This window comes from Microchirus variegatus (assembly GCF_963457635.1).
Source record: "Microchirus variegatus genome assembly, chromosome: 23".
Lineage (NCBI taxonomy): Eukaryota > Metazoa > Chordata > Actinopteri > Pleuronectiformes > Soleidae > Microchirus > Microchirus variegatus.
Window position 1 is genome coordinate 19,398,359 of NC_139824.1, and position 18,917 is coordinate 19,417,275.

At 43.0% G+C, this 18,917-nt stretch overlaps 1 protein-coding gene across 1 annotated transcript; it reads right to left on the reverse strand.

The window, feature by feature from the left end:
- Positions 1 to 324: 324 nt before the first annotated feature.
- Positions 325 to 18,267, reverse strand: LOC310943597 (hexokinase-1-like). Its single transcript, XM_083909212.1, has 18 exons — positions 17,921 to 18,267; positions 16,284 to 16,446; positions 12,495 to 12,643; positions 10,835 to 10,954; positions 10,586 to 10,681; positions 10,404 to 10,503; positions 10,098 to 10,281; positions 9,697 to 9,852; positions 8,984 to 9,217; positions 7,494 to 7,798; positions 6,608 to 6,756; positions 6,344 to 6,463; positions 6,140 to 6,235; positions 4,746 to 4,845; positions 4,313 to 4,496; positions 4,059 to 4,214; positions 2,710 to 2,943; positions 325 to 1,461 (listed from the first exon to the last, which is right to left on the reverse strand). Exons 1-18 carry the CDS (start codon positions 17,981 to 17,983, stop codon positions 1,311 to 1,313), a joined length of 2,760 nt encoding a protein of 919 aa, XP_083765338.1. The 5' UTR covers positions 17,984 to 18,267; the 3' UTR covers positions 325 to 1,310.
- Positions 18,268 to 18,917: the final 650 nt, after the last annotated feature.

The window sequence follows — 18,917 nt, forward strand, 5'->3', positions numbered from 1 at the left end:
GATTGGTAGACGGTGGTAGGTGGCGCCACATGCCAAAACATGTGAACAATTTGTCTGTTGTTGGTGAGTTCAGTTTATTATACGAACATTATTCCTGAGTCTCTGTGACATATTAGGAGGATTTTATGGCCAGTTAATTCAGATTTATTACATAATGCACCTTTAAAGATCCGGTGCAGAACTTATACTGCCCCTTGTGGACCCGCTAAGTAATCACACACACATTCTTTTGTTATGTGTTGTTTATCGGTCTTTTACTGTCGCGTTACTTTCATGTGATTACCTGCTCTCCTCCGTTTTAAGAAAAAGACACCAGGATTTACTCCACATCAAAATATAATTTAATGAATTCACTTTTCACTGCATTGATCACAAATCTCTATCCATGTAGAAAAGAAAAACAAAAATCCGGTAAACGTCTTTGTCTTAATGTGACCAAGACGTGCACTCTTGACAGCGTTGGACATAGAAAGCAGCAGGTGGTTACAGGAGACACTAAGCCACAAATACACACTGAAGCACCTGTAGTCGTGTCCACCCTTTAACTCGGAGCCCAACAAACATTTATTCTTTGCACATACAATGAGTAGAAGTGGGATTCATCACAACATCAAAAGTATAGTAGTCAACAAATAGCAACAGGATACACAAACACTCGCGCTGGATCATTTCTACCTTCTCAGCTCTTTTAAGGATTAAATGGTAACGTGTCGCTGGAGTACGCTAATGTGTGAGTTTACGCCAACAATTACACAACAGGGTTAGTAGTCTCGCACGTCTTCTGAGCGTGTTGCACATTAAATGAGGATGATCTTAACAGCCGTGACTCTTTGCGTTCCACCCGGTGCAACGAGCCTTTTCTGGAAGTAGTTTTCTGAAGGACGTCCTTCGTTCTCGACGTGCATTAAAATGCTGCCTTTGTAACTCCCTGTATAAAAAGTGCAGACATTTTCTCGTCTATGGTGCAAAACCCTAATGACCTTGGGGATTCAAAGTGGCCTCAGCTATATAAATACACGTATACATTTGCCTCCATATAAAAATAAAATTAGCAATACACAAATATTGCACACCTACGGAGTTGAGTTATCAGATTATTGACAAGTTATTGAGGAAAATGTACAAACGTGGAAATAATAAACCCTGTGGTTCTGTATAAATAAATATTTCAATCATTTCCTGGGCATGCAGCATGTCTCTCTGGCTGTGCAGACTTGGGAGGAGGTGGAGTCACGGCTGCTGGGGGTGATGGAGATGTGCAGTGACGGGAGAAGGTTCTTGATGGAGCAGCAGGTCGTTCTCAGAGCTTCTCAATGCTGCTGCGCTTCCATCTCCCTTTGGCGACAGCCCACGGCAGTGATGAGGGCGGCGCCCTTGCCGCTGCCGTCCTCGGATAACAAGAAGTTGACGTCGCATTTGGGGGCGAGTTCCTTGACTGTCTGGTGGAAGATCCGTGAGAAACTGGGGGGGAGAACAAGGGCAACAGGAAGCTGTGGTTAGCAGAGTCTAGTAAAAGCAACACATGCAGCCGTCGCTTTCATTTTACCTCGAGAATGAGCAGCAGTTTAGAGCAAGGACGTTTTATTGTGACTGATTATTTGCATGGTCACACAAAAATGAAGCAGTATTCATCTGTAGAATTTGGTCGAGGCTGTGCACAGAAGGATGCAGCAGTGTTCTGCTTTTGTCCGCTCACTACGCAGTTTTTCAATTTAACGTCATGTTGGGGTCTAACTACAAAAAGGAACTACTTAAAGACAATGGAAACGTTTTCCTTTGATATCGGATGTTCTAAATCACTAACGTTACCTTTAAAAAGCTGCCACTTCTCGGCCTTTTTCGTGGATGTCAAATTAAAGTAGTACAACATCATGAAATAGTGTTTTTACTGAGCAACATTGGGCACGTTTGAAAGCAGCTTCAGTAAACTACAGAGATGCTGTAAACCTGCTCTTCAGAGGCTAACGTTAGCCAAGACCTGCAACCTGAGGGAGGGAGGGAGAGTGGGTGATGATGAAAGAGTGGAATAAGACAGCCATTGGCAACATTTGAATGCAGTAGCTGATGTTTGACCAGAGAGGGCAGTAGATGTGCCGGTTTTAATCATAATTTCAATACTTTAATACAGAGGTCTCAAACTGGAGGCTCAGGGGGCCACATGGGGCCCCCCAATCAATTACATGCGGCCCCCCACTTAATATCATCTGTTAATGAAAACATGGCCCACGACCTCACCGTCTTTTAAACACAGTGTGTAGCTGAGGCTCAATAATAATAATAAGACATTTGGTCATAATTATCCTATTATTAAATGCATCATGTACAACATTCAATTACATATATACACTTGTTGGGGCCCGAGCCACGAATGGCAGTGGCCCCGAAACGGCTCCTGGTACGAATTTTAATTACAGTTGTCCACACTGTTATTAATGTAATTTAAAATAAATGTCTGTTTTTGATATTAATACATTAATTTTGCATCATAAATAGTATTATTAAGTATATGTGTGATATCATCTTGCAGTATTGTGAACAGTTGTTTTTAGGCCGGCCCCTTCTTCACCACAATAGATGCACATTGGCCCCCAGGTCATTTGCGTTTGAGAGCCCTGCTTTAATATAATAATAAGACTATAATACACTCTGACGTTTAGTGAGTCCTGTGGAGGTTGTGAGACCGTGACACAGAAAGCCGTCGTGTCTTACTGTGGGTGCAGCTTGTAGAGGGTTCCGTCCACGCCCACGGTGACGTTCAGGTGCTCCAGGCCTCGGTTCTCACGGATCTTGTCCACCACGGCAGCCATGCCGGCACCGCAGATCTGAGCGGCGCGACGGGACACCGTGCCGCACACCTCTTTGACGATAATACTGTCATCACAGGTGCTGTCGAGCCCCAGCTGCTGCAGGATCGCCCTGACCTGCAACAGCGCCAGACGATCGCTGTGCAGCACAAAGGAGAGGAGGCGTGTCAGAGGTCAGCCAACAGCAGCACGGTCACCGGATACCACACAGCTGCTCCCACAGACCAAGGTAGGCTTAAACAGTGTATATAAACTTAAGTCGTCACATTGCGTCGTCCCCCCGCTCTCATTCCTAGACATGTTATCCCCCCAGATGCTGCTTTACTGTGAACAAAGCTGCTCTCATACATAGATATGCACTAAATCAAAGCAGCGGTGTTTCTACTGTAGACTCTGGCCTTTCAGGTCTGTTTCCTACCCAACAGTTGTCACAGTGATGCTGTCAGACATCTGTGTTCAGGTATTCGTTATTTATATAAAATGACCAACTATTTGGTGTCGGTAACTAAAGGATGACGATAATCTTGCTTGTAGTGCTGCAACTAACAATTATTTTCTCGATTAATTGATGAATCATTTGGTACATAAAACGTTGATCGTGTTTGTCAAACCTGGAAATTATGATGTACTCTAAAGTCTTTGTTTTGTTCACAAACCAAAATGATTCAGTTTTAATGATTCCTTTGTTTTGAGGAGCAAAGAAACCAAGAAATATTCACATTTAAGAAGCTAAAACAATCAGAAATCTGGTTTTACTGATGGAAAAAAGCTTCAAACCGATTATCGATTATCAAAATTGTTGGCGATTAATTTAGTAATCGATTTAATCATCGATTAATCGTTTCAGCTCTACTTGCTTCGTCTTCTTCGGTAGAATTGATTTTGGGATTTGATCCAAACATCATAGTGGTTAGAGCTCTTTGCAGCAAGAAGACCCAGGTTCCCGGGTTCAAGCTCCGGTTGAAACAAGGGTCTTTCTGCAGGGAGTTTGCATGTTCTCCCCGTGTGTGCGTGGGTTTTCTCCAGGTTCTCCGGCTGATTTTGGGATTAAGTAAATCTCTAAATTGATCGTAGGTGTGAGAGTGTGAATGAATGGTTGTTTGTCTCTGTGTGGCCCTGTGATGGACTGGTGAACCGTCCAGGGTGTACCGCCTATCGCCCTATGTCAGCTGAGATAGACACAGCACCCCGCAACTCTTCGGTGGAGGATAAAGCGGTAGATAATGGATGGATGGATTCAAACATTCCACTCACCTCTCTATTTGTGACAGGAACTTTGTCTCAAAAATGCCTCTGGTCTTCAGCGCCTCGGAGATTTTCCCCCGGAAGAGAAATCCCCGTTTGGTCAGATCGGTCAGAATCTGCCTGACGATCTCTCCCAGGTACATGCCGCTGCACATCTTCTCATATCTGTCCACATTAAAAAAAAAAAAACAACAGACTCCGCTTTTAGTTTGCAGCACGGGCGACAGAGCTCAGCTCGCGTGGTAATAGGGAAACCTCTTGACCTTTGTTTGCCTTCGTTGAGCGAGTTCTCGTCCACCGCTTGGTCGTACGCCGTCCTGATGTCGTCCAGGCAGCCGTTGTCTCCAAACGCTCCCCACTCCATGTTGACGCACATACGACCCTCGTTTCCCTCCACCAGCTCGATGTTCTTGGCCTCCTCCATGTAACAGGCGTTACTGCCCGTTCCTGAGGGGGAGGAGTCACAGTCCGTCAATGTCAACAACTTCTGATTTTTTGCTAATCCAGTTGCCTGCAGCTAACTACTGAAGCTGACTCTGTCCTCAAGAAACTTGACTTTTAAGAAGAACAAACAAACTCGTACGATTGATCGTCAAAGTAGTTACAAACATGAGGTCCTTCCTTTTAGCTTTTTCACATACTTCACAGTTATATGTTTATATTTATGTATTGATTAGACGGCCGTGTTGAGCTCACCTGCGATCAGTCCCACCTCACAAGTGGGTTCCTCATACGCACAAGTCATCATCGTCCCCACTGTGTCGTTCACTATGGCGACCACATCCAGCTCAAACTCCTGCAACACAAGGGGAACTCGTCTAAGTTAAAGCGCAGATAGGTAAGGTAGATAGACACTTACACGACTAAAAATGTGTTACAAAATGAATCATGACTTTGACTCAACAACACATACAGTAGATGGAATATGTGACCTATAAACACACACCCTCAGGATGTCCATATAAGGAGTTGTGTATTATTCCCAAGGCAATTTACCATAGGTGCACCTCTTTATGAAAGTCTTTTTACTGGATCCATACCTTTGTGTTGCAGTTTTGTGTGTCTTAGTCAAAGCCAAATTTACATTTGTATAAAAAGCGCCATATAAATAAAGTCTGATTGAAAGCTGCCTCTCCCAGCTATAAGCACTGGTTTAAAACTAATATCGTGGATTTCCATGCTTTGTGTTATTGCCTGATTTTAAAAACGATGATTAGACGTGTTTGAAATAATGAGAATGCTGCAGCGATGGCGTCTCCTCTTTATCCACACTGTGACACAAACTGTCAGATGATGTTTGGTTTCGCTGAACCCTCATCAACAATCTTCAAAACGTTAATCGTGTTTGCAGGTTTACGTTCTCACAGCTGTCACAGGGAATGATATCTGGCCTGGCAGCTTTTCAAACACGCTCGTCGACACGGCACTCGGCAGCAGACGCAACGCAAACACTCGACTAGATGTACAGGCGCTGTTTCCTGAGAGCTAACACACACACACACACACACACACACACAGAGAGTGACGCTCACGTATGTCGTGCTGTTGAACAAGAACACACACTTTCTCCAGATCCTCAATGCTTTACCTGTCACTAACTGATTAACAGTCATTTAATACTCACTTGATTCTCCATCTAAAAGCGTGTGGTTGTGTGAAAACCAGCCTGAGGTGTGGACAAAACAAAAGACTCGCCTAATAAATCCACACCTTCTTAAGTGTCCTATATTAAAGTAATATGTTGACTTTGGCTTTAGCATCAGGAAACTGAAGTTTATTCCTCGACTGCACTCGTCCATATATAGATATAATAAAGTCAGTGACGCACACGCGTGCCTTTATTTTTTACTACTTATAGAACAGAAAGCACTGGAAACGCCTCCAAACGTCGTTTTTGTGAGGGTTAATTCAGAGTGCGTGGATGTGTTCAGACCTGTATGCATGTTAGTAACAGGTCTGACTCTGGGTAAGATGTAGTTCAGTGGGTAAAGTCGAGTTCTCATTGAGGATGAACCTCAGTCAGCGCCGACTGTCGGTGCTTCACATAACCACAGCGCAGAAACCCTGACAGCCAATCAGTGTCCGATTACCTCTTTCCTCTTGATCGCTTCCCGAAGAAGCTCCACCACATTTTCTCCTTCACAGTCTGTGGCCTTGAAGCCTTTGGTCCAGGTTACAAGAGTACCCTGCAGAGTACACCACAATACTACTGATCAAACATAATAATGTAATAGTAGTAGTAGTAGTAGTCTTTCTAAAACATTAGCTCTTTAAAGGTCATTTGTCAAACGTACTGCGTCCAAGCTGGTCTGATGGCAGGGGAAGGAGAAGGTGAAGCCCAGTGGCAGTCGAGCACTTTTCATCCCCATGTAGTCCAGGAAGTCAGAGATGCAGTACACGATGTGGTCAAAGAGCTGGAAAAAGACAGGCTTTTAGTCAGTGTGGTGCAGTGGTTAGTGATCTTGCCTTTGCAGCAACAAGACCCGGGTTCATCTTAATCAAAACAAGAAAGATGAATGTGAAGAGACTTTAACGCGATTATTAGAAATCCTGCGTACCTCTTCTCCAGTGCCCTGCATGACTTCTGCAGGAATGGCGTAGATTTTGTTGTGCATCTCCACCGATCGCCTCTTCCCGCTGCGAATCTTTACCAGCAGCACACGGAAGTTTGTCCCCCCAAGATCCAGGGCGAGGAAATCCCCATTCTCTGTTTGACAGGAAAGAGCTTGTTAACCTGAGAACGAGCCACATTTATGAAGAAGAAGGTTTCGTCCACTGATGCATCATGATGTTTAATTTGACATGAATATCACTGTGCTTTAACTTATTAAAGAGTCATATTTGAATTGACTTACTCTGGAATAGTCGCGGTCTATGTGATGATGCTTTTATCCCATAATAGCATAATCGGGATGGATTGAGTATCTTTTTAAAACTATGCAGAAGAACCTGATTCACTTGTGCTCGCTTACGTCTTTGTCTTGTTGTGTCTTGCAATTTGGAAAACTGCCAAGTAGGAAAGACGTCAGCTCAGTGTAAGTAATCGCATATCATTTTTGTAACCTCCCAAAGTCATCCCAAAGACACTGGAAGTCTGTGAAAGAGTAAATCTGTGGCCTCGCAGCGTCGATTTAACCCTTTCAAACACGTTCATACAGTTCTGTCACATATTCAGGCTATAAAGTAGCAATAATTGTGCAGAAGTCACAAAAATGGAGCGTTTGACAAGCCTTTGAATCGTGACGTGTTTCCACATTTGACGAATTCAATCTGATTTTAAATATTTGTAGTACTTTTTGCTAGGATATAAGACGTTTTAACATAGTCATGGAGTTTTAAGGGTTAATCCAGGCCGAGCGCTTCAGGCGTTTGTGATTGTTTTTAAAGGAGATTCTGTATTTTTGTCTTAAAAGGAAACAGCTCAGTGAATGTCTTTGCAGTCACCTGTTCCGTCTGGCGTGCTCCGGACAAAGGTGGGCAGCATTTTGACCGTGGCCTCCTCGTGCGTCTCCTTCTTCAGGCCTTTCTCTATCTCCACCTTCATGCGTTTCTTCACCTCTAACAGCTGGGCCTTGCTCAGCCGGAACTCGGCCAGCGTCTGCTGAATCTGGCGCGCCTGGTCCGTCAGACGGTAGGCCACCGCCGTCACCATGGCCGCGCCTTTAGCGCTGCCGCTCTCCGACAGGAGGAAGCGTACGTCGCAGTCTGGCACCAAGCGACGCACCGTCTTGTGCAGGCGGCGAGCGTATCTGTGCGGAACACAGGAGAACGTTAGGGGATGAGGCAAAACTGAGATTTGTCACTGTGTCTCTGTGGTGACCTGGTGACCTGGTGACCTGTCCACACTGTGACTCCACCTTTCAGTGCCCCACCACCCTCATGTGGAGGATAAAGTGGTAGAAGATGGATGAATGAATGAATACGCTTGGTTTTAAAGAGTTAAACTCAGTGACGGTTTGCTAAAATGCAAACTGTCACATTAGAACAAGGCTGTTCAACTTAAGGCCCGGGGGCCAGATCAGGCCCTTTAAGCAATTTGGACCGGCCCACGATCCCATTAACCCATAAATAATGAATATATTATTAAAAAGCAAAATAAAACCGTAGCTTCGCCTATTTCTGGCACTTTGTGACACTTTGCGTCCCTTTTTGGCAAATACTAGTACAACTGTAATTGTACACAGTCTATGTATGTACCAGAATACCAGAATGCAGCTATTGTACCTGAATATTATTGGTGCTGTTACTTATATTTCTGCAAAAATAGCCTGTTGTGGCCATTGCACCTTAATGTTGTTTATATAGTTACCTAAGAGCCAATTGTGACTGTTATACCTGAATGTTGGTGGTACTGTAACATGTACATTTGAATAAATTCAACATTTTGTGGCTGGACAGCCTCCTGAAAAGCTGGTCCTCTGGAGATTTTAGTTGAACAGCTCTGGATTAGAACGTAACGGCAGAAGTGATTTGTGTCAGATTTTCAATTACACTGGAATGCATTTTTTTTTCATTCCCTCATGAAAACAATGCGTGGAATGCCGTTTGCATTACTCTGTGTTTCTTATGACCTCGTCCAGGGTTGTCGTGGGGGCGTGGTTTTGTGATGGAGTACAGTATGTTCTCATTCACCTTTGGTGAGAATCTTCTTTGCCGATGACGTCGCCAAAATGACCAAGAAATCCTCGTCTCTTATCAAAATGTCTGTGTCATTGGATTTGACAGAAACACGTGGTTGTGTGTGTGTGTGTGTCTTTGCAGGATCAAGTTTAATCTGGATCTGATCCAGATTAGGAATTTGGCAGCCACTTAAAAGTCCACATGTTTCATGTCTCATCACCATCTCAATAGATCAGTGTTGTCATGTTTATGTAAGAAGGTCATTTCTTCTTTCTTGTTGGTCTTTTCGGGGGCTGATATAGTCTCGTACTCACTGAGGATGCATCTTGTACAGAGAGCCGTCGATGCCCACAGTGGTGCGAAGGCGACCCACTCCTTTGTTCTCCTTTAAACGGCAGAGGATGCCTCCCAGTGTCGAAGCGATGAGGTTTGCAGAGCGGAAAGACACGATGGCGCACACGTGCTGCACGGCCAGGCAGTCTTCATCTGAAGGCTCCACGCCCAGCCTCGTCAGGATCTCCATGCACTTCTTCACTCCTTCTTTACTCCTGCAATCAGAGGGAAGAACCTATGAAGTTCTCTTGTTTTAATAGTTGTGTTTAGTGGCTTTTGACAACACTTAAAGTCCCTGTAAAGTAATTTACAAAATTTAACAGCATTCTCTTTTATGGCATTTTCACTGTTTTGGTTGCACTTTCTCAGCAAATACACAAACACAGAGCAGGTTTAGCTGCAGTCTTGCTCTCTGTCTCCCTCTGTCTCCATCAGAGGTACTGCAGTCATTCTGTTCTGCTTCTCTACTTCATTTCCTCATGTTTAAGAAACTTTTCTGCTTCTGCATCTCAGATCTCAGGAGAAGAGGAGTTGCTAAAAGTGGCTCCAGTGCATCATCAAAACATATTTATAGACCTGCCTTAAAAACATCCTGAACATAAGACTGGAGACGAGCTGTTTTCAGTCCTTTCTGTACTCCATGTTCCCACTTGTTATTACTATACAACACAGCTTTGTGGAAGTCCTCACTCACTTTTCAATGGCAGAGACGTGTTTGGTCTCGATCTTTCCTTTGGTCAGGAGCTCCGGAGTTATCCGACCCTCGAACAGCAGACCCTCTTTGGCCATCTTGACCAGGATGAGTCGTACGAGCTCTCCCATGTACATCCCACTGGCCATCTTCTCAAACCTGGGCAGAGCCAAACACAGCAGTGTGTTCAGTTTGAGTCACTGTGGAAATGACTGGCTGCTTTTGCCTGGAACAGTTGGAGGAAAGACTTTGGCAGAACAGTGTGTGGAAGAAATCAAGAACAAGAACAGATTTGGAAATCTGGCGACATCAAGAATATCGGTCATATCAGCTGACCTGTGTCGTACCATGCTTTATCACAATCTGTCTCTTTGGAACTGTCTCTGACTCAAAGAAAAGCTTACAGCTGTTTTCCTGGGTTGATGGAGCCCCTGTCGATCTCCCGGTCAAACTCTGTACGAAGGTCCTCCAGAGACCCGTCGTCTCCGAACGCTCCCCACTCTGTGTTGATGCACATCCGGCCTTCGTCTCCCTCCACCAGGTCGATGTGACGCAGCTCCTCCATGTAGCAGGCGTTGGTTCCAGTTCCTGGATGTAAAGAGAAGTTTATCATCATGACTCTGTGGAGCTCTGTGCTTCATGAAGCCTTTGGCGCCCTCACATGTTCAACTGTGCTCATGACACTGGGATTGTTAGGACAGTTCATTCACCTATGATGATGCCCACTTCACAGCGCCTGTCGTCAAACCCACAGGTCATCATCGTGCCCACTGTGTCGTTCACCACGGCCATGATGTCGGCCTCATAATCCTGGAATAAGAGTGGACTTAAAGTTGGTCTGTTGTGGTGCAGCCGTCATGTTAAAGTGACAACAGTTGAGAACTAAACTCACCCCTCGTTTCTTAATGGCTTTGTTCAGTAGCTTCACGACGTCCATGCCTTCAACACCACTGGCTTTGAACTTCTTTGTCCATGTGACTAAGACGGCCTATAAAACAAGATGTTTTATAAGGTTTGAGCTTTAAAGCGCAGCCTTGGCAAATCTCAAACTGTTACCACGGCGTCCACAGCTGAACCTTTTGTTATAGAAACATCTCAGCAATGATTTTTTCATCATAAAGACTTAGTTTTTTTTTTTTACCTCATCCAGTTTGTTTTGGACACAGGGGAAAGAGAAGGTGAATCCCACAGGAAGCTTTTTGTCCTTGATCTTTTGCTTCTCCATGAAATCACCCAGACATTCTGCGACATGGTCAAAGAGCTGCAAACAGAGAGGGGAGAAAACACAGTTAAAGAGTGTTTTAGTCATAAAACATGAGCATTAAAGGGAACGAATGGTCTTAGTCGAGGAATAGGAAACTATGAATTTAATCTCATATTTAGACACTTCACTGTTTTCTCTACCTACTAAAAGCCCTCATTTAGGAAACATCACATGTTAAATGGATATTTAAAAGGCAGTGTTCAGTTTTGTACATTTAGATTCTGCAGGAGATTGTCAGAAATCCACTTCACCAACAATAAAAGTCACAAAAGAAGGCGTTTGAGCGTATAGATGAAGGCAGCAGTGGATCAACAGCTTCTGTTTTCACTGCTCTGAAGAACTGATGTCATGACTCTTTCTTATTGTTTATAATGTTATAATGCACTCACAATGAAACTTAGCCCCCTGTTCTAATATCACGTTACATTATTTGGCAGCTGCCGCTTCTGAGTTTTCGCGAAACAACATGTGTCGTGTTCCGTCTGGGTGACGGTCACGCTCTGGACCAATCACACGGCCTCAGACGCTCGGCCGTGTTTTGGTGATCGCGTTACAGCGCGGCTGCCAGCTGTTGCTCTGCAGGTTCAGTGTAGGTCAGCGTAGGTTAGTGACGTCAGTTAGTGAGGGAGGGAGGAGAGAGGAGAGAGGAGGGAGGAGGGAGGAGGGAGGAGGCCATTTTAGAACCTCAACTGCTGCTCTACGTGTGTGTGTTCTTGTACTTGTGGCATACTGAGGACCAGAGCTGCAACTAACGATTGTTTTCGTAATCGATCAATCTGACGATTATTTTCTCGATGAATCGTTTGTTCCATAAAATGTCAGAAAATTTTAAAAAACGTTGATCAGTGTTTGTCAAAGCTGGAAATGATGATGTTCTCGAAAGTCTTGTTTTTAACGATTTCTTTGTTTATGTGGAGCAAAGAAACCAAGAAAATATTCACATTTAAGAAGCTGAAACAATCAGAAGTCTGGTTTTTATCATGAAAAAAGCTTCAAAACGATTATCGATTATCAAAATAGTTGCCGATTAATAATCGATTAATCGTTGCAGCTCTACTGAGGACCAGTGAGGAGTTTTTAACCAACAAAGTGAGGTCATTTTTACAAAATGAGGACATTTTGTCCGGGTCCTCACTGTTTTCATTGAAATCACTTCCTTATGTCGTAAACATGCTATACTTTGTTTTTTAAACAGATCCTCATTTTGGTACAAAACCCGGTTCCACCTGCAGACATTTTATGGTACTGCACCCAGTAGTTCTTTATAGATGTCATTCATGAAGTAGATATTTGTAATTGGGTTGATTTATAAAGTGGAAATGCTGGTCCTGTGTGTGTGTGACTGTGTGTGTGACTGTGTGTGTACGTGTGTGTGACTGTGTATGTGTGTGTGTGTGTGTGTGTGTGTGTGTGTGTGTCAGACTCAAACGCCAAGGGGAAACAATTGACCGTGTGACCTGGTTCCATTTGAACTGCTCTTTCAACTCTTTTCGTCAAAGAAAACAGACATTTTTAAAGTGTTAAACTTGTTTATCACCTGACTCCCGCTGCCGTGGATGATGTCATCAGGGGTCTCATAGACCTGGCTCTCCATCTGCACCGGCTGCTTCTTGTCTCGCGTCACTTTAACGCGCAGGATGCGGAAATTAGAGCCGCCGAGGTCCAAGGCTATGAAGTCTCCTTTCTCTGTCAGAGCGACGACAAACACGAGAACATTAGACGTTTGACAAAAGTTACCTGGTGAACCAACAGCACCACCATGACCTACTGAAGTAGTATTCAATGACATAAGAATGATTTAACATTATTAGTGTTTATCTTCATTTGCAGTGTTTGGTCTTGACTTGTATACGTAATAGAAACTGCTCCAAAACTGACTGATATTTATGTTTAATCCACCTAAAATAACCACATATGAGTTAGTGACATTCACTTTTCTCTCATAAAGTCTACATTCATACATCATATTTTTTTATGTCGGAACAAACCAATGACAAGTTTATAAATCTATTGATTATTTTTTCAATTATTCATTATTTGGTCCATAAAATGTTGAAAAATATTAATCGGTGTTTTTTTTTTTTGGTCCACAAACCAAAATAATTCAGTTTTAATGATTTCATCGAGCAAAGAAACCAGAAAATATTCACATTTAAGGAGCTGAACAATAAGATAAAACTTGTTTTAAAGGTGCATTATGTAATAAATCATAAAATCCTCCTAATATGTCACAGAGACTCAGGAATAATGTTCATATAACAAACTGAACTCACCAACAACAACAGTACAGACTAAATATTTGCATTAACCTCAAATGTTTTGGCATCATGTGGCGCCACCTACCGCCGTCTACCAGTCATTGCAGTCAGTAGAGTCTCAGCTGCCGAGCAACCACGGGTTGGACCAGTTACGTCAGAAAACGAAACTTAAAAGACCTTAGTGTTTTGAATTTGAATGTAGTAACTGTTTTTGGCCACATTCTTACATACGGCACCTTTAATTATATATATTAAAAACAAGTTGTGGAAGATTTTGAGGGTTTATGAGCTACATAATAAATAAGCCTCAAGTAATCGAGATATAGCTTTTATACAGCAATGGATTTACACTTTTATAATGATCATTTAATCAATCATTTGATTTTGAACATTAAAACTGTGATGTTTGCTGTCGTTAGAAAAACCTCCTGCTGGTTAAAAAGTCAACTGGTGTCTGGGCTCTGAGCCATGAAAGCAGCTTCACTGTGAGGAACACGGTTCATCAGGTTCATGTTCTTCCTCCTGACTTTAGCGGAACTTTTAGAGTCTGTGAGAACAGAGCAGCTGCTGGCCAGAACTTGGCTTTTTGTAACTAAGGGGTTGCTGGTTTGAATCACGACAGGTCGAGGGCTGGGTTACCTCTGAGCAAAGGTGACCAATCCAACTGAGCCACATAAATAAAACAAATCTGACAAATCAAATGTGCAGAGTTCCTCCCTGCAGCTGTTAAACTGTACAACACCAGGCTCCTCATCTCATGTCTTTTCACAAAAGTGCAATATAAACGTATAATATCCAAGGTTTAATCTCTGTTTATAATGTAAATATCTAGTCCATACTGTATATATTCTGGAAATTGTCTATTATGTACACTACATTCTATTATATTTAACTGTTTTATATATTTTATGTTTTATATATACTGTAAATTTCCACGACGAATAAAGGACTCTCTTATCTTATCTTAGCTTCTCTTATCTTAATACTGAACAAGCAGGTGATCTGCTGTGGCGCCCCCTAGAGGGAGAAGCTGAATGGAAGTCTGGATTTGTGAAAGGTGTGTTGAGTAAATAGACGCACACACAGGTACGCACACGCTCAGATATATCATAAATAACTAGGTCATAAACATAACCTCTGCTGAGGTTAGTGCACATTTATATTTATATTCTCCTGTTAAATTAAAGATAACAAAGGTCTGTTCCTAAGTAACTGACATTGACAGAATGAAACGTGTTCAGTGTGGTGAAAACACTTGATGACATACTGACAAGGACGTCTATGTCTTTCTATAGGACGTTTGTGTGCATTTCCAGAGCTGTACAAAAGGTCAAAGGTCACTTTTGTTGAGTGACAAACATTGTTCTCCTTTAGCAGCACCATGACTGTAGTGCTGCCTCCTGTGTGCTATATTTAAGCAGCTGACCTGCCTGGTATGAGCTGTGTGATCACCTGACTCGTATAAGTGTCACTGATTCACTCCAGCGTTCACATCAGTGGGTCAGTGTTGTCGTCTGTGGTGATTCAACATATCAGGGTTTTTGGTGCATTCTCACTTTTGTAAATCACAGACAGACTCAGCACTGACTGAGCTGCTGTCGTCACGTGACCGTGGGACGAAATTAGCAAAGGCTGTAAACAGAGATTAGAGCAGAACGTGCAGTAATCTGACTTCTCTCTCAGATTACTTTAGTTACTCTACACTCGAGGATTACTATGGAATCAAGCATCGATCACACACACACACACACACAGTCTGGTGAAACATTTACATTATGAGGAAGACGAGGCCTCATCCTGTGACTGTGTAATCAGAGTTAGGTCCACACACACACATTACAAACAGAAACCATGTCCGTGTCCTTGCTAAAGAGTCAAAAGCACAGCTGACCACAGAGTTGTTGCCTGTTCAACCACATTCAGCTGCAGATTAACTATTGATTGTCTGGGTTAATGTTGAACATCTATAGTTGTGTGGCAGCACGTGAGCTCAGTCACTGTTATGCTGCTTTAACCCTTTAAGGTGCGACTCAACCATGTGGTCGACCACACTTTAAGTCACTATATCTCATAGAAAAATGCATGAAGCTGAACTCACTAACACTGAATGAATGTGACTTGTTCTGAATGTTGTACTTTATGAATTATGCAAACAAGGTTTATTATGAACAGACGTCTCAACCGTTTGGTAGAAGCCAGTATGTGAAATACTGTCGGGTCTAATTAAAAAAAAAAAAAAATATATATATATATATATATGTATATATATATTGATTGTTATTATTGTTATCAGTAAATAAAATAAAATAATAAAAAATGCAAAGAAATAGTTTTTCCGTAGCCTTTTTCTTGGTGTGTACCTTAAAGGCTTAAGACAAATGCATTCAAATACGTGGGTTCATACGAGAAGAGCATTTAAAATGAGACCAATTCATCTGTCAACAGTTTTTTTGTTTACTTTACTGTCATAAAAGAGCAAAGAAACCAGGACATACTCAGATATGTTAAAGTTTTTGTATGTAATGAGATGAAGACTCTGTCTCACTGTATGTTCTCAGACTCTGGAGCTGAAACAATAGTGTTTTTACTGAGTCCAAATCCACAGCACAAAGAGGCTCATTCACCTGATCCTTTTAACGCATTTTTCTTTATGTCCACAGACAAGAAACATGTCATGTCAAAGATTCTTTAAAATACAGATTCAGATATAGGTGGAGAACCTCACAGTGAAGTTTGTGATGATAGTCCTGCAGAGGAGCAGCTGAACACACTCCTGTGAAACCACTCTTTCTTTGTTTATAACAGAAATAAATAAACCAAATACCAGGACGCTTCACTGTGAAGCTGCACATCTGTCTGTGGTGAACGTATTTCACCATAAAATCCTTGTTTACTAATTAATTAATTAATGGAGATTAAACAGCTGTTTTATCTCTGAATGTGGAGGATGAAGCAGGAGTGAATTCATGGAACTGAAACACTGAAGTACTTTTACTGAGATTACTGGATTTGTTTGACACTGAGCGACAGTAATGATGATGATGATGATGATGATGATGCTTGTGTACCTGATCCATCAGGGAGGGAGCGGACGAAGGTGGGCAGCATCTTGACAGCAGTGGTGGGGTTGGTGTCTCGGCTCAGCCCGTTGTCCAACTCCCTGCGGAACCGGTTCATCACATCCTTCAGCGTCTCGTCCGAGAAACGCATGGAGTACAGGTACTTATCGATCTGAGGGAACAGAGAACACACGCTGACGGGTTTGACGACTGAAATCAACACATTTGAATCTGATAATCACAATCATTGACGTGGGATTAACCAGTCAGACACTTGTGGATTATTCTTTTGCAGCAGACTGTAGAAATCACTGTCATTCTCATCCCTATTCTTTCCTTTCAATCCTCTTCATCAACAGCCAGGCTCTTGATAATAGTTTACTCACTTCCCCTGCAGCCACAGCGCCTACTAGAGGCAACAACAGGTCATAGCAAATGAGCAACTTGGAATTAAGATAATGTGAATGTCGATTTAGTAAATACTGTAAACAACATGATTATCATTCATGTCTAAATAATAACCAGAGTTGTGTTCTCTTATCTTTACATTACAACTAATAACAGCAGTGTGACAAAGTCTTTATAGTTGCTGTTTTACTGGTGCTATAATGAACATAAGAGTATAATTGTGAGGTTTGACACCTGTGTCCTTGACAGCTGCTTAATCTCTTTATTTGAACACAGCTGGAAAACACAGGGAACATATATGAAGGTGTAAAATGCATGAGTTCAGTTATATATAAGAGCAACTTTCAGTCACATCCAAATGTCAACAATCACAGAATTTGACTTTTATATTCAAATCGAATATCATTTAGTTTTTATCAATCCTTATAAACCAGACACTGTTAATAAGTAAATTAACAGTGAACCACTTCAACTAAACCACTTGTTGTTGGTTTAGTAAAGACTATAAATTGTGAATTTCCTCATAAATCCCCTTCATCAGTGAGTATTTCTGCTCCTAAAATGGTTCCCAGTGCTTTAAATTCCCATGTTTGTGAACTTTCGTCCTTTCATGGAAACGTCTCCCTCTGACTGTGTCAAACCTCCCTCTTCATCTACAGCACGTGCAAATACTGCACTGTGACATCACGTGTGAACTCATGAGTTGACCACTACCCCTCCATCTATGCTCCTCCTCCTCCTGTGAGGAACATCCTGCTGCTCTCTCATCCACAACCAGCAGCTACTTTCCTCAACTAAACCTGGGCTTTTTCCTTTTTCCTCTTCCTGTTTCACTCTGTGACATTTGTGAACACGTGAATGATGTCTCTGCCAGAAGGGAAATGTGATGATTTCCAGACGAGAACGTGATATTAAACAGACGGCGTGATTAGCATCGAGGGAGCATTAATAACACTTTCCCTGACACCTGTCTGCCTCCGACGCTATGGCAACCGTCGCTCTGGAAACAGTCAATAACGAGGGTTTGTCTGAAAACAGCTCATCAGTGACCACGGGCCTCTGTCGTCAAGGACACAGGTGTCAAACCTCACCAAACTCTGAGTTAGAGGCAGATCTGAGCCCCATCATGGCCTCCAGCTCCACACACACACACACTGATGCATCCTCACGCCTCTAAACACTGAAGCCACAACAGCGTAAAAGCACCTGACGAGGTCTGCGTGGCCTCTTCCTCTCACCTTCTTGAGTTGATCATCCTTCAGCTCGGTGAAGTAGTAGGCCAGAAGCTGAGCCGCGATCATCCTGCCTGCACGTCCGCCACGAGCTGTCAGCGACTACAAGGTGGTGGATGAGGAATGACCGGCGTCCTCTATCTCCTCTATCTCCTCTCTCTCTGTTTCCTCTGCACTGATCCGACCTCTGTGTGTGTCCTGCTGTGGACGAGGAAACGAAGCCTCAGCTCAGTGTCGAAGCAAGGTTAAGAGAAAACAATGAAGTCTGTGCTGAAACACGAGTGCAGCAGCAGCAGCAGAAGCAGCAGCAGCAGCAGCGGCCCTGCCTCAGAGTCTGCGACACACACACACACTCACACACACACTCCCTCAGCTCTGCACTGGAGTGGTGGTTCGACTACACCCTGCCCCCACTCCGCGCTCTGATTGGCTGAGCTGCGGATGTGGAGGAAGTGAACATGGGAGAAGGAAGAGGGGGCTTTACCCTCGACAGCCAGGGAGGCAGAGACAGGGAGGGAGGGAGCTGAAAGAGGGAGCTCCTCTCTCTCTCTCTCTCTCTCTCTGTCTCTCTGTCTCTGTCTCTGCACTACAAATCCCTCTGGACATGTGGTCTCTCATGTTGCCATGGCAGCCAGAGGTGGACGTGCAGCGGGACAGGTTGACCACACGGTGATGTCACGACTCCTCTGCGGTGTTTCAGAATCACAATACTTTATTAATCCTGTTTTATTAAAGAATTGTTCTTGTTCCAGATGCTCCGTGCAAAGTGGGAAAGAAATACAGCGCGAGGAAACGAGAGCTAGATATACAGACATAAATAAAATAAAATTAAACAGTAAAATAGGAAATATATACACAGAAATGTATACAATATACAGTGAATTTAGGTTTACGCGTGTGCAACAGTTAGAGGAATGACTTCAGGTTTCTTATCTCTGACAGCAGCCTCTCCCTCTGCACATGATTACACTCCATGACTTTAAAACAAAATGAAATGAGTCAA

Bases quoted from the DNA above. Each gene is read 5' to 3' on its own strand.
- LOC310943597 (XM_083909212.1), bottom strand. From the start codon at position 17,983: ATGATCGCGGCTCAGCTTCTGGCCTACTACTTCACCGAGCTGAAGGAT. The intron at 4,497-4,745 runs GTGAGCTCAACA...CCTCCCCCTCAG, and splicing joins TGAGGTGGGACTGATCGCAG to GAACGGGCAGTAACGCCTGT. The intron at 2,944-4,058 runs GTGAGTGGAATG...TGTGCTGCACAG, and splicing joins TTCCTGTCACAAATAGAGAG to CGATCGTCTGGCGCTGTTGC.